Source organism: Lepisma saccharinum, chromosome 3 (genome assembly GCF_977018435.1).
Source record: "Lepisma saccharinum chromosome 3, izLepSacc3.1, whole genome shotgun sequence".
Lineage (NCBI taxonomy): Eukaryota > Metazoa > Arthropoda > Insecta > Zygentoma > Lepismatidae > Lepisma > Lepisma saccharinum.
This window is the reverse complement of record NC_139231.1, coordinates 81,341,045-81,357,763: the sequence shown is the minus strand read 5'-3', so window position 1 is coordinate 81,357,763 and position 16,719 is coordinate 81,341,045. Positions and strand designations below refer to the sequence as shown.

The 16,719-nt window shown below is 36.5% G+C and overlaps 1 protein-coding gene across 1 annotated transcript in view; it reads right to left on the bottom strand.

Moving 5' to 3' along the window:
* Positions 1-16,719, bottom strand: part of Ppn (proteoglycan-like sulfated glycoprotein papilin) — a 326,401-nt gene that overhangs the window by 78,412 nt on the left and 231,270 nt on the right. The window contains exons 6-11 of the mRNA XM_083119653.1: positions 11,018-11,168; positions 9,405-9,528; positions 8,190-8,270; positions 7,359-7,531; positions 1,924-2,059; positions 1,228-1,568 (exon numbers count right to left, since the gene is read on the bottom strand). Coding sequence (XP_082975779.1) covers positions 1,228-1,568; positions 1,924-2,059; positions 7,359-7,531; positions 8,190-8,270; positions 9,405-9,528; positions 11,018-11,168 — 1,006 coding nt within the window. The remainder of the gene's footprint in view (positions 1-1,227; positions 1,569-1,923; positions 2,060-7,358; positions 7,532-8,189; positions 8,271-9,404; positions 9,529-11,017; positions 11,169-16,719) is intronic.

The window sequence follows — 16,719 nt, the reverse complement described above, 5'->3', positions numbered from 1 at the left end:
TTAGTTGTACAATTATATTACTGAACAAGTTAAGAGTACAGTTCAACTACTTAAGATAGAGGAAACAGTTGGACTACCCAAAACAGTAGAAAACATTAGCAGTACAGTTCAACTACTGAAAACAGTAGAAACAGTTGGGCTACTAAAAACAGTAAAAAACATTAGCAGTATAGTTCATCTACTGAAAACAGTAGCCTACTAAAAACAGTAGAAGACAGTAGCATTTCAGTTCATCTACTGAAAACAGTAGCCTACTAAAAACAGTAGAAGACAGTAGCATTACATGTACATTACAGTAGATGTTTCAAAACACCCACTGATCTACTGAAAACAGTAGACAAAATTTTCAGTAGGGCATAATGTGATTATAATTTCTGTATCCCAGTTATAGAACTCTATGGACTATATCTTTTTTAAAATAAAATCAAGTAAAGAGGGAAAGAAAGATGTGGTGGCAAATTATTATACTGAAATGAATTACTAATTTATCAGTGAAACTGTTTTTTAAGACGTTCTATTAATTTCAATGGTCACTGCCAGCATCCTCTTGGAACTTGTTGTATAATAAGGTAAAGTTTAATAAAAAGTGTAATAAAATATAAGTAATAAAATGAAGTTGATGGCACAAAGCAATAAAAAATACATAAAACTGAAAAAAGTATAAGCTAAGGTGTGGATATCAAATGTACAGTTTAAACACTATTCATGCTTCAATAGATTTATTAAGCATGTACATACACATATGGTCGAATAATGTTATTACATTTACTTAATGATATACTCTCTACCGGGAGTCTGTGAAGCAAGCGAAACAAAAACAAGTCCTCTGCGCAAGTAGGGACTTGAGGGGGCTCAACCAATGAATGCATGAGAGGAAAAGGGATTGGATGGAGGAAGCAATGCAGTAGCATGCACTGTTCCACTCTGCCCACTCTACTGTTATGCACAGCATTGCTCCATAGACTCCTGGGATGAGTATAGGTACTTTCTCTCTAGTGACCAAAAATAATTCAGGGAAATGTAACATCAGGGAAAATTTAACATATTTAAGATTTATGGTAAGTTAATGCTTCGTGAATAGTAAACAGTGAATGAGAGTTGTTATGTTAGTGTTAATTTACCTAAAAGTAACAAATAGCAACAAAAAATTATTACAGACATAGGCATAAGAAAATATATTATTGTCTACATTAATGAATCATAGTAACTGAGAATATTTGTACTCACAGATTTCCAAGGTCCGACATGCCACTCCGGGCAGATGACATCTTCATTGCAAGGCTGCTGAGTATCCGGCTTTGGTCCAATTGTATCAATGCAATTTTCGTCCTCCACAACTGAGGGTAATGAGCTGCTCACCACCTGTTCACAGTACACTTTCCGGAACTGGGTCCCTCCACCGCAGTTTGCGGTGCAAGTGCCCCAGTCGTCAATATACCACTTTGCAGGACAAGGTTCGGTGTTGCATGACTTGTTCTTTGGGGGTTCCAGGACAGGGTCGCAAAGATAATCAGGTACAACCTCTAGATCTCTTCTCCTTGCACAAGACACATTTCTTATTTGCTGACCTGCAGTTAAAAAAATGTTCAACTAGAGGAATGTAATTTGGAAAACCTGCTCACCAATATAGAAAAAGCCAGTTTGAGCTGTGATTTCTGCTATATTAATAAGCCTGTTCATTATAGATTCTTAAATGAAATGGCTAATAGTGATTATGTTGGAATGAAAATAAGCATTTGGTAGGTTTTGTTCCTCCAGTTTTGTAAGTAAGTACACTGAAATAATATAACGTGAATTTTTTCCATAAAATTTGTGAATCATACAAAATTATGTTTAAATTTTGATTTCTTTTAAATAAGAAGTTAAATTTCCTTGCATATATAGATTTACTGGCAAGTATGAAATCAAATGCTGAACTCTTACCACCACCACATGGTGCACTACACTCTGAGAATTCCTCAGGTATCCATGAATAACTATCTGGATCAGCTTGCCTAGCTACCCCCTTGGGGATGCTGTACTCGTATCTTATGCCAGGATTGGTCTCTTGATATAAAAGCTGAAATAGAGAAACTATAAGAATCATGTGAACTCTGCCAAATCTTTAGGATTTATGGCGGATTTTACCAACAACCCTTTTCAATTTTATTTAAAAGTTTAGAGTATCATTCCTCATGCTCAATTTTAAATTGATTCCATCTTACTGATAAAAAGAAATTTCCTTGCATACAGAATAAAAAAAAGTAAAGTGGTCCCCTGTGCATTGTACCATGCCATGAATCACACTACGATGCCAGGGGTCCCAGGTGTTCGAATCCTGGCCTGGGCAGGAGTGTCCATTCATCAATTTAATTGTATCATCACTCATACCCATCTTCACAAATTAGCCAAAAGTGGCACAAAAGGCGAAGTAAAATAAAGCAAATCAAGCAAGCAAGCAAGCACAATGCCATAAAGGCGTACAGGGGGTGTGGAGTTAGGACCCAACACTTTCTTGATCACAGCCGAAGATGGGGGTGATGTTATCAGTACCATGCCCCTGGCTACCTTTACCCCCCAGAGTTTCCCCCAGGTACCCACTTTATACAATGCTGGGTGGACACCGGAGCTACTTGAACAGGTGGATGATAAAATCTCGGTTCTCCCCCATTGGCGATTGAACCTGGGTCTCTCGCATGGTAGTCAGATGTCCTAATGACTGAGCTACAGTTTATTATTATTTAACAGAATTCCATTTATAAACATTAAATTTCTCTGAGATCTGAAAAAGTAAGTTTATTTCAAACACTAATGGATAAACAAGAATGGATGTACAATTTAAAGCATGGTCAGAAGCACTCAATCGTCTTTGAATGTGTGTTTGCTATTGGGTATTGATATTATCTGGTAGCTTGTGTAATGTTCAAGAACGAAAATTAACTAGCTAAGTAATATTAGGAATGGACACCGAAATCTGATATACAGTGTGTCCGAGAAAAAATATACCAATAAAGAATTTAAATAACTCAACAATCGTTAACGATAGAAATGTCAAATAACGTTTATTTGGAACAGAAAACCATAGAACTTTTTTTAACCAAAGAACAAGAAAAAAATTTCACCTTAGTAGATCTCAATGTGTGCTCCTTTGGTGGCGCGACAAACATCAAGGCGGTACTCAACCTCCATCCAAGTGTTCTTCAACATTTGATGAGTGACGGAGCCACATGCATCGATAATTCTTTCACGGAGATCATTGAGGTCTTGCACAGGTGTTTAGTAAACCATAGTCTTCACATAACCCCAAAGGAAAAAGTCCAAAGGAGTCAAGTCTGGTGACCGTGGTGGCCATTTAATGGGTCCACCCCTCCCAATCCAATTACCAGCAAAATTGTTATTAAGGAAGTTAGTAACACAACGAGCATAATGTGGGGGGGGGGCATCCTGCTGAAACATGTACCCATGAGGTATACGAGGTACAGCATACTGTTGCAACATTTGCAGGTAACTTGCACCTGTAACTGTAGCTTCCTCAAAGAAAAAAGGCCCATTACGGAATCTCGTGTCAAACCACACCACACATTCAACTTTGGACTGTCGCATTCATGTTCAATAACTGCATGGGGATTCTGCTCACCCCATATTCTACAGTTATGCCTATGCACTTTTCCGGAAATGTGGAAGGTAGCCTCATCTGAAAATGTTACGCGTGTCAGGAATTCATTGTCATCATCAATGCATGATAGCACTTCACTAGCATAATCAAACCTAGCGGGTTTATCACTGCACTTTAGTTTCTGAACAAGCTGTAACTTGTAGGCTCCAAGCCATAACCTTTTATGTATGATATCATGCACAGTAGAACGTGGAATTTGAAGTTGAGAACTAGCACGTCTCACAGATTTACGCGGGCTTCTCTGGAAAGCTTCCTGAACTGCAACCACTTTATCCTCGCTCACACGCTTCCGACCACTACCTTTCTTCCTCAACAAAGACCCTGTTTCCAACAATTGTTTATGCCATTTAACAATGTAATAACGTTCTGGTGCTTCCTGTCCATATTGTTGCCAGAATCTTCTTTGTACCGTTACAGGAGACTTCAATTCTGCAAACTAAAAGCAGCACTCAACTTTCTGACGAATAGTAAACGGCGCCATTGTACAGACTACTCATGAACAAAGCCGTGCATGCACTTAATTATGTTACGATTTTTTCCCTTCTGGTGGTAAAAAAAATTCCTTTCTTCCCTCATCCAAATAAACATTATTTGACATTTCTATCGTTAACGATTGTTGAGTTATTTAAATTCCTTATTGGTATATTTTTTCTCGGACACACTGTACATATCTATAAATAGCCTGATATTTAGTGGAGAATTCTTAAATGTTGTTAGCCCGACCCTGTGGCCGAGTGGTTAGCACATCGCGCTGCGACGCCAAGGGTCCCGGGTTCGAATCCCGGTTGGGCTTGGTTGTTTGTGAATGTCCATTCATCAATTTCATTATTTCATCACTCATCCCCATCTTCGCAAATTAGCCAAGAGGCGCAAAACGCGAAGTAAAATAAACTAAATCAATCAATTAAAGGTTGTTATTATTGTAATGAATGTATAAACATAACAGTAAAAAATAGGGCTGCGGTATCGGTATCGGTAAGTATCGGCTGAAATTTTTCCACCAATACCGGCAGATACCATTGTTTTTGAGTGGCTAGAAGCGCGTCCAAAACCAACAATTTTTTCTTTTCAAAAGTTCATTCACTTTTTCCAACTTACCTTTGGCTTTGAAGAAAGGTGGGAAAAAACGTATTTGTGCATTTGTTAATTGAACGTGGACTCAAGTTCCATGAACAGCAAATACTACGTGACAAAGATCCATATTCAGATAAGACTCACGGTCAAGTATCTTGCAAATCAAGGGTGACATGAAATTATCCCCATAGGACTTCCTTCGAAGTCTACCAGGCTTTGATCCTACAGATGTGGCCTCGTGTAACAATAATCACAATGAGGTCCCTGCAGCCAATGAGGCACCTGATGAATTGTTGACATCTCTCTCTTTAAGATCCCCCGCAGTCAAAACAGTGAGTGGTGGACTTGTCTCAGACATAGTACATAGCATATTCCTGGAAATTCAAATATCTGGGCTGATCCCCTCTTTCCTTTTCCAACTTTAGATTTTTGTTTGTCCTGACCTGTATAACTGGGTTTCAACAGGCATGTTTCGACACAGGGAACGTGGCAAGGGAATAATTTTCTTCGAAAAACAGTTGATTGCACTTACTGTCTGGAAAGTGTAGTGATTGGTTTGGATTTCCTTCTCACGCCAAGGAATAAAACTATGCATTTAATTTTTTTAGAAGTCATTTGCCGAAAGTCAAAAGTAAAGTAACCTATGAGTATCACTGTACCAAAGTCAATCACCTGATATGGAAGCAAGAGACTGGTAAGCTTTCATAGTCTCCTTACATTTCATTTATTATCTTTTATTCTTTCTGTTAAAGTACATAAAAGAGACGAGGTAGGTTTTACATTGCAGTTTTACTGTTACTTTCAGACATCGTGTCCGGGGCTGGTAAATCGCCAATTATTCTTGTATACATGGATGATTTAATGTTAGTTTTGGAAGAGTGATCCGTTAGTTTTAGAGGAAGTTGAAGGGGCATGATCATGATCTCATTTTTCAACATGGGGAGGGGGGGGGGGGATGATCCTAAAGTTGAGATACATCGTTCCAACAGAACATCATTTCATAGGTTAATTTATTCATCGCAGCTTGTCAGAAATACATATCTATAAAATGTAATAATAATAATAATAATTATACTCATACATTATTCACACACACACACACACACACACACACATACACATGGGTTAAGTCATAAGTCATGGCAACTGCTAAGATATACGTTTGAAAGTGTCTTAAATGTACTTTCGAAAGAAGCCATCGGATGGTGTATGTGAACAAAGGTGAGATAATAAGCACGCAGTCGGTGAATGACAGCATTCGAAAATGGGGGTCGTGAAGCAGGAGTAACATTCGTACGTTAAAATAGCAGTTCTCCGTGGCAGAAATGCATGGGAATGCCATACAGAGCTACGGGAAGAACTGGGTGTGCATGCCATGCCCTATCGAATAGTGGATAATCTGGGTGAATACTTTGAAGGTTGTTAAACAGTATATCTTAGATTTTTCGTGTTGTCCCCTGTTCGCCAGAAAAAAAAATAGTAGCCATAGTTAAGTCATAAGTCACTTATGACTTACTTAACCCACGCGTGTGTGTGTGTCGACACACACACACACACACACACACACATATATATATATATATATATATATATATATATATATATATAATGGATAAAAGCAAGGAGGGCCAAAAGGGCTAAGTAAAAATCAAATAAGGTAAAAGGAAACACTCACCGGACAGTAGGAAAATTCAAAATTTTCGCTAATTTATAGCATCATCGGTGTGAGAAGAAACAGAAGACGGAACCGGTTCCGTCTTCTGTTTCTTCTCACACCGATGATGCTATAAATTAGCGAAAATTTTGAATTTTCCTACTGTCCGGTGAGTGTTTCCTTTTACCTTATTTGATTTTTATATATATATATATATATATATATATATATATATATATATTTGTATACTGTATATGTAATTAGTAATAACTAGCCTTTGTTATTTTAAATTGGGATTATACAAGTATCGGTAACAGTGAGTATTGGTGAGAGTATTGGTATCGGTATCGGTTGAAAGTGGTATCGGCCTCAGCCCTAGTCGAAATACACAGTTTCTTCCTCAAAGGCATTACATTAATATAAGAGATGAGTAAAGAAAGCATTGAGATCCTTATGGATCATGTGCAAGTTTATATCAAATTGGTGAAATTATCAGTATTGGTTAATTTTACATCAGTACTTTATTGGCGTGGCAAAATTCGACAAGTCTATCCCTAAAATATCCTACATAGGCTTGTATTTCTGAAACAATGATTTCAATTGTAAAAATAACAACAAAAATTCACTTCGCACAAAGATGCCTGAACAATTGATGATGAACATGCTTCTATTTTATCTAGAGGATTGTAAACAAATCTAAATTTTCTGAATTTAGAACATAAGTGAGCTTCACTGAAACTATAGATATCAACATCATCATTGGAGAGTCAGGTTGAAAGTTAAGCAGATTCACTTGTGGTATAGAGGAAAATATTGCATTGTAATAATGGGTTCACTGGTTAAATTTCTGGTTGGGAATTCAGACCCAACTTTAAACTGTGTGTCTAGTCCCAATTAGCCTATCTGAGCACAAATTATGCATAAAACAGATTTGGCCATTTCGTCACAGGCAAGTCATTTGCTTTTAATACTTACAACAACATATATAGCTTCTGTCGTCGGACCTAAGGCTCGAATTGTCTCTGGTGCATAAAAACCATGAGGTTTCCTTTCATAGTAGAAGATGGTTCCAGCAAACCTTAAGTCTCGAGGGAAATCTATTCTCCAATTTCCATTCAAGTAGTAATGGCCGGTAAGGTTTCGAATTGCTGAAAAGGGAGAAAGAAATTAAACAAGCAACAATGAAGGAAAACTAATTACATAATTACTTACGTGAAATTTAAAAGATTTCGTAATCCCCGCCGCCCGGGAACAAACAATGTACTGACGCGGTACCATCTCCGCTTCAAACGCCGTACCCTTTTGTGAATGAAGACAGTGGATCTTCGAAATTAATAGGATTGAACCATTAAATTGTGCAACGCGGAATTACGAAATCTTTTAAATTTCACGTAAGTAATTTTAAACCGCGTTTACCGCAACCACCATGAATAATTACATAATATCACAACTCGGATCTTAAACGTAATAATAAAAATAATTATAAGCATATTGAAACCTAAAGCAATGCCATACAATCACATTTCTGTACCCAAAAAGAATTTGCCATAAATCTCAGTTTTATTACAAAAGAACTAATGGATGGATATGAAATATATTATCATCTTATAATCTGCAATTTTCCTGTTCATGCATATCATTACATGTCACTATTAAATATAATAATTTTACATGTATATGTTTAGATATGATGCATTTATAAAAGTTACACTAAATTTAAAACTAAATCAAGTGATGGAACTACAGCATACCCTAATCAAAAACATATACATTGCATACAAATTAATCACAAATATCACTACCAACCTAAATAATTATTTGATGCAGCAACCTCTCTTACATGAATGTTTGTTGCCCCAGCAGGAATAAGAAGGATGTCATTATATCCTGGAAGAAAGTTAAATCATCATCAGAACAATTACAAGATACCATCAAAACTTGCACTACCTTTGTTTTTCACTTCTTTATTAAATGCTGAATGTTTGCAATTATAGCAACTGGTAATCTTTTCTAATATGATGCTAGTAATTTGTGACTATTTGTGACTCACTATTGTACTTTTATGTATTAAAATTTAAATATAGGTTTTCTATTATTGCAACCAAAAGGATGCATGAAGATCAGATTAAAAAGATTTGTGATTTGATTTGCTTTATTTTACTTCGCTCTTTGTGCCACTTTTGGCTAATTTGTGAAGATAGGGATGAGTGATGATATGATGAAATTGATGAATGGACACTCACAAATATCCATGCCCAGGCCAGGATTCGAACCCGGGACCCCTGGCGTCATAGCGCGATGTGCTAACCACTCTGCCACAGTGGCCGGCAGATTAAAAAGGGAGAGAGAGAGGGGAGAGAGGAGAGAGAGAGAGAGAGAGAGAGAGAACATAATTGTTTAAGGACCTAGTTCTTAATAAATATTTGACAACTCACAATATATGGTAGAGAAGGTGATTGGTCAGAAAAAGTCTTGAAGCCTCATTAATAAAGTAGCAAAGCAGTGAAACCTTGATTATATGTTCTTTAGGGGATAGTTTATAAAGAACTTGAAATATGGGAAAGTGTATAATCCAGGAAATATCAATGTTTGCTTTAAGCTAATTATATGCTGAGATGGACTAATCAGGATCGAACCTACAGTTTAAAGTGGCATCCAAACCACTCTGTGTTTTCACTGGCAATGAAACCTGGGGTCCCTTCATTACCACTATGCCATTGGGGAAGCTTTGGGGAAAATATCAACATTTTGCTTCACTGAGACAAGATAGATAAAATAGTTACAGCAGGAAAATGTAAAATATTGGAACATAAAATTTGTGTTCCACTGTATTGTATTTTCCTTAGAAAACTAGGAACAAGGAAAATAAATCAATTTTTTTACATTTATCTCAAAATTCCCAAGCATGTACTAAAGTTAAAAAGAGAGGTTTGCCAATATATATGTAAAATTTTTCAAGCAGTTATTTTCTATTCTGTGAAAGTCAGAAAAGGCATTAGGAAATTGCAGAAGTTCACTCACCAACTTGAAGGTCATCCATATCAAGAAGTCCCTGAACTGTATTACAGCTGGTGCCATCCCCACCACATTCTCTGCATTGGTCTTCCTGTGCATCAGAACCTAGCATCATGTCGCAACCCACAGGCTACATGGAGGAGATAAAAAAAACGAAACTGTGAATAAAATTATTACTGCTTCAAAATCTTTGCAGATAGTTCATGTAGCTGAATGCATAGCAGAATTAATATTAGTAACAATTATACTTACAGTGGCTAAACTTCTTGCTTGTTCAGTGCTGAGATGCAGATTGTATAAATCTTGCACTGCAGAGTAATTTAAAAGTTGCATAAACACAACTCTGTCCTAGTACGCAAGACATAATGTAAAACATACATTTCTTAAGAATAGAATATATTACAATTCACAATTTTAAATGCATAAATGGAGTTCCCTTGTACAAAAGCAAACTCCAAAATTTGCAGCAGCCCTCTGAGGGCCAGGGACTGCAATGTAGCCTTTTCATTGAGCGATGCGTAGTCAGTCCATCGAGTTCCATTACTGCTGTTTTCTGGCTTTTAAGAGCATAGTCCAGTACCTCTTTTTTTTAAGCAAGTCCTGTACTTCTTTTTCAAGTAGCTCCCCACTTGTGCCGAGGATGCTGGGAGTTCCCACTGGGAAAAAAATCTGATAATAGCAGATATTGATTTGCCTTTTTAGTCTTTCACCTATATGATGTACACTACTGAAGATCATAATGTGGATCACTACTTCACATAGGCTCTCTACGAGTGCATTAGCTATTTGGCCAGCTATCCGTTGTAAACAAATAGATTTCTTGTAGGAGGATGGGAAGAATAGAGCCACCATCACCACCACTAAATGTGGGTGTGTGTGTGGTACAAATTTTGCTTGCCAGCATTCCAACACATTTTTGAACAAGTGAACAAGACTTTTTAGTGTTATTATAGTTATTTTATTGACTTTGAAAAGTAACACAAGATGGTCTTATTTTGCAATGATTGTAATAACAAAAATTAACAGATTTTGTAATTTGATTACCTGATCAATTATAAGATTATGAAAAAGATGCTTAAAAATTATAATATTAATAAATATTGGGAAAATAAAATAAATGTCATACCCAAACTTGTAACATTGCACTCTTTAGAAAAATCAACAAATATTTCTTTAGATATCAAGCCACCTGTTACTAATATTTACAGAATATAAAAAGTAAGAACTAAAAGGCTTTTCTTCAATGCATCTGTTCAGTGCTATTCAGCTTTGAAACTGCATGACATCTACTTAACAAAGCTCTTGGTACATGCTAAGTGAAATGAGTTTCAAATTAAAAACAATAATATATTGAGATATACAGATATTGCTAACTTACCATGTACAATATCACAATTGAATGCTTTGGGAATAAAAAATAATAATTTTACAAATTGAAAACATGTGTCATTTTGCACAGCTTCGCACTAATTTTAAACAACCAAAGTTCTAACATGCAATACTCCAATCACAGCTCATGATAGGTTATATATAAAACAAACATCCAGACATGAAAGCATGCAATCATTCTAAAGTTAAAACTTAAAAGCACAAAATAATAACTGATAAAGTTTAGTTACCAGGCACTTTCCATCGACGCAAATATCTAGTTTCTCCTCTTCGCATCTTGATCCATCTATAACTTTTCTCTTGTGTCGATAATAGAATCTTTCTCCTCGAGGCATGCAGTTCAATTCACATTTATTTGGTGCTTTGGTATATGGAATCCATCTGGAAAATAAATAGAATTTTAATTTTAATATTATGTTAACTTGAAAAAACTGAAGAAATAGGCCATGAGAAATTTCAACATGTTAAAAATAAATTGCTCTAAAAGGGTTAAAAATAATTCATTTACAAAATTAGAAAGATCCAGAGAAATATTTTCTCTTTTTGCGCTGCCATTCAAAATAAACAATAAATAAATAAATATGCCCCTTCAATCTCTGTATAACATTATTATCCTTACCAAAGTTTTGATTGCACTCACCATAAAATTGTCAATCCTATATAATTCTTCAATCAAAATACTAGTACTCTACAGTCACGTTCAAAGTTATGAATATCTGCTTAATAGATGTCAGCTTTATTTAATTTCTTGATCCTTATATTGTCCAAAAGAACTGAATGAAGATGGCAATAGATGCACAAGTACTGGTTGGTTAATTTTCCATTCCATTACTATTTATCTCCCATCCTAAGTGTTTTCTGGGATGGGATTTTATGTTGTGCAGAGGTTATCAACATCTTGTCTGGCATTTTGTTTCAATTACTGAAGCTCTCATTGCACAAAATAAACATGGTGATTGACAATTTGCTTGGTAATACTTATGCATTCCACTCTGTTAGTGTGGTAAGTTCTAAAAAAAATGAATCAATGTGTCCAGTGATGTGCCCAGGAATTTCGAAAGGAGGGCCCTAAGCAAGGAGTTAGGTCTTCTTTTATTTTAGGAATACCAGGGCAAAGGAGCCTTCCTCATCCACACATTTTGGGCATGCTACTAAATTTATGAATGAGCACGTCATCAAGCATATCAAGCATGAAGCCACCTGATCCATCTAAGTCAAGATAACATATGGAAGCAAGGAGCTTGGTTTGGATCTTGCTAGTTAATGTGAATAATCTAACAAGATGATTGTTCCATGGAGGATTAACTCCTGTCAGCATGTGATGTAAATCACACCATTACTTCTATGACTGAGAACACGTAAAGCTTACGTGACATAATACTAACAAGAGGATTAGCCTGACATGAGTTTTATGTAAATCACAAGCTAACTTATGCTATGCAAGAACATACAGGCACTAGACAGTCCACTGGAAAAAGTAATTTCATGGGTACTGTACATTAATATTACTTACGACAACATTTTGCTGCATACGTTCCATACTCTTCTTATCATTGTCACATGATGAATACTTTCTAAATGGCATTCACTGTTTTACATTCTTGAAAGTTTCTTTACCTCCAGATGGCCAACTTCCATGAGCCAATCCATGCATAATTCAGATTCATCTCTCAACCAACTCATCTTGTTTTTGTTAGTTTACATGAACCAACCTGAATGATGCTTTATTTTCTTTGTCGATGGAGACATTCTATGTATTAACTTTATCTAGACTCTTGCATAAGAAAAATACTATCAACAAGGCATTACATAGATCACTGCTGACACGAGGCTAAAAGGGGTGTTGTGCTTGAGACCAGCACCAACATGATGAGATCTTGAAAGCATTTTGGAAAATTATTGTAATGCTAAAAGTCCTTAACCTGGCCTGTCTAACCTAACTAAGCAAGCATGCAGAGTTGTTATTTAAATACTAAGAGCCCTAAAACTTTGCACCACACATGTCACCTAGATGGCGGCAGCAGTCCATAGCCAACAACAGTGAACGAATGGCTGGTTGCAAGAGAAGGATTATATACGGATGTGAAAACCATTCTCAAGCAAACATGCCGTAAGTAATTGCTAAAACTCCGAAGTGTGTGTTAACAGAACATAAGTAGAAAGCAAACCATGAAAAAATGCCTGTGTACCATGATGAAATCTTAATTAAACAATCCTAACTAACTTGAGCCTAAGTTTCCATACCATAAACATTAAATTGTATATTATAAAAACGTTAACTTTTCCCAAAAATAAAAAATCCAAAATTCCTCAATTTTCATTTCTTTTCTCTGCATTTTAATCATCGAGAGAAAGTCCATGACATTTTCCCCTGGTTTTGTACATGTCTGGATCTCGTTAGCAGAGGTCCATTATGCACATTATGGTTCCTGGCCAATTAATAAATGTGGGTCGAATTTGGTTGCTGCCCTGATGGTAGGACGGCATCTTCGGGACCATTCCAGAAAGGTGAGTAGTAGCTGTTTGAGATTAAACTGTTCACACAATGAATTTGCATGTGGTGTGAATAAGATATATGAGTTGTTCACATTGGCAATTAGGGCCTCTCCGATATCAAAGTGGTAACTTCGTCACCTTGTAATCAAGGGTTCCCAGGTTCGATACCCGGTGGAGGCACAGTGATTCAGATCCCACTTTGAACTGTAGGTCCAGTCCCGATTAGCCTTACTGTGCATAAAGTGAACTTAAAACACCAAATCAATCAATCAATTAAAGATGCAAATAGCGTGTTCCAATAAAAAGTCGAATACGCTGAAGCCACTGGAAGTAAATATTGATAGATTTAACATGTCTTTCTGTTGTGACAAAACTGAAGGACAAAATCGACGACTAGCAACTTCAGTTGAACCCACCACCAAGCAAGTATCCAGGAATTCCTTTGGGTGGGGGGGGGGCTGAACACAATTTTATAAAGGTGTATAAATAGAACCTCACAATTGTATGTTTAAGGCCAGTGGTGGCAATTGGGTTCCAAAATGGGGATGGGGGTTGCAAGGAAAGTTTCCTTTCTCTTGGTCGACAAGACTTAGCATTAAGAGGCCATACTGTGGAGGAAGAAAAAAAAAGTGGAACAACTAAACTATCCCCTAAATCGTCGCCACTGTTTAAGGCTGTTATTTTAATCAGAACGTGAAATCGGAACATTTTCTACCACTCAACTCCTCTGTTTCCATGCATTAACATTGTGTGCCGGAACCATCTCAGTATGTGTGTTTGTCCATTTCTTCTCATCAGGCATCAAAACATCTATGTAACAGAAGTGTTTTTACGAAGCTGTTACACATGCACGGGATGCACAATCCACTCGAAAACGTGAGATTCAAACTGTATGCTGGGAACTGGACGCAGACAGTTCTCGAATATTTCTCTCTCATTTGAGCCTGAACACCATTAATATGTCTTGTCCTCCCATGTTTGCAACTCTTACAAACGCCGAAACCCACCAAATTGTTCATATTCAGGCCTAAGCACTCGCAAGTGTTCAAAATTGTCTGTTGAGTGCGTGTCGGGTATTTTTTATGCCATGAAATTCTCGGAGTGCATACACGAAATTTGGTTCTCTTACAACTAAATCATCACTCAAAACTTTGATTTTCAGTTAATCTGTGCAGCTTATTTCTTCTTTAATAAACCACTCCAATACCCGATACTGCCGAAATATTCACTTTGGAGAGAGAGATCTTCGATCTCTTCGTCTTTCGACCCGAACTACTCGTAGCACTACTCTGAGGCTCCGGAAGTTCGGCTGTGGCCCATGTCCTTAGCTTTGGGCCCCAATTGGAACTAGTACTAGACTTCGTTACTTTACGGTATTTAGTCCTTTTCATTTTCGAATCACTAGATCTTATAAAGCAACCAATGGACACTGACTGATCACTAATCGACTGTATGAATTGTCACACTTACCTCTGAAGTCTCAACCGATTCTGTTGTACAGATCAACCGGGAAATTGAATCTGCGTATTTATAGCCTCATTATATTCTAGATCGTTCCACAGATGAAACGATTCATAAATTGCCAGTAGTTCGACTCCTTCTCTTATTCAAGAACATTCCTTCTCGCTCTCGCCCCTTCCAGATATTAAAAATTTAAAAATTACAACGAATTGCCCTACGTGTGGCTCTACCTTTGTTGTGCAGCTTCCAAATGCTGACAAGTCTCTACATAGTGCTCAAATTCGCTGCGACAACACTGAAAGCTCAAGAAAAGTTTACATGCAATATTATCAACAACAGGGTTATAGAACATTCTCTGTCTTGCCTTGATAAGTATTTCTCTGCTTAAATTATCGTCACATTATTCAAGAAGACAAAAACGTAATTTTATGTAGTGTAAACTGAAAAATTTCCTGGTGGGGGTGGGGGCTCGAGCCCCTGATCCCCACTTTGGATACACGCTATTAACAATAACAGGTGTATAGAATATTTCCCCGTCTTGCCTCGATAAGTATTTCTCTACTTAAATTAACGTGAAACAGAAAGTAAAATTCCTGTGGGTATTAATGTGTCAGACAAATTTACAATTCATGATGGGTTAAGACAAGGAGATGCATTATCTCCATTGCTCTTTAATTTTGCCTTAGAATTGCTGTTAGGAAGGTACAATAAACTAACGAAGGACTAAAATTAAACGGTGTGACTCAGTTGTTAGCATATGCAGGTGATGTAGACTTATTAGGGGATGATATAAATACAATTTAGAATAATGCTAAAATATTTTTCAAAACTGCTAAGTTTGGAAGTTAACAAAGAGAAAACTAAATATATGCTTACAGGTCGAAACCAAGTGTTAGGTAATAATCAAAATCTAATTATTGATAACAACTCGTTTGAACCAGTTTCCAAATTCAAATACTTAGGAGTAATATTAACAAGTGAAAATTATATTAAAGAGGAAATAAAAAGTAAGCTTAATTCAGGAAATGTATGTTACTTCTCTTTTCATAAACTTTTGTCTTCTCGTTTAATATATAAGAAACTAAAAGTTAAAATATACAAAACAGTAATTTTGCCTGTAGAATTATATGGCTGTGAAACTAGGTCCCTTACATTGAAAGAGGAACATAAATTGAGAGTATTTGAAAATAAGATCCTTAGGAAAATATCTGGACCTAAAAGGGATGAGGAGACAGGTGAGTGGAGAAGGTTACATAATTTAGAACTACGTAATTTGTATTCATGTCCAGATATTATTAGAATAATTAAATCAAGAAGTCTTAGGTGGACAGGCCATGTGGCACGAATGGGAGAAGAAAGAGGAGTTTACAGGATTCTTGTTGGGAAACCTGAAGGTAAGAGACCTGTAGGAAGGCCAAGACGAAGATGGAGGGACAACGTTGAGATGGATTTAAAGGAAATCGGTAGGAATGGAAAAGAGTATATAGATCTTGCTCAAGATAGGGACAGATGAATGGCCTGTGTTGCTGCGGGTTTAAGAAGGCTAGAGAGTTAGTTAGTTTAGTTAGTTAATTCATTTAAGTTTTAACTGAGAACCTAATTTCCTGAAGTGACACACCCGATAGATCTTGTGTTTATAGGATGCAATAATGATAATAATAATATAATATATAATCACTCCAATGACGAATTGTTTTATTTTACTTGGCACTTTTTTCCATTTTTGGCTAATTGTGAAGACGAGGAAATATGGTGGTAAGATATATACGAGTATATAGATGAGGGACAATTACAATTAAATACTGACAGCACACAACACAAGTCCCAATGAGGATTATACTGGCCATGGAGTCAGACGCCCCTGAATAATGGAGTCCAGTGAGGTTGACATTTGGTTGTCTTGAGAAGGGGTCACTCCTTACACCCCTCACAATCATTTATGAACATACCACAATATTTAGAGTACTTTTTTATG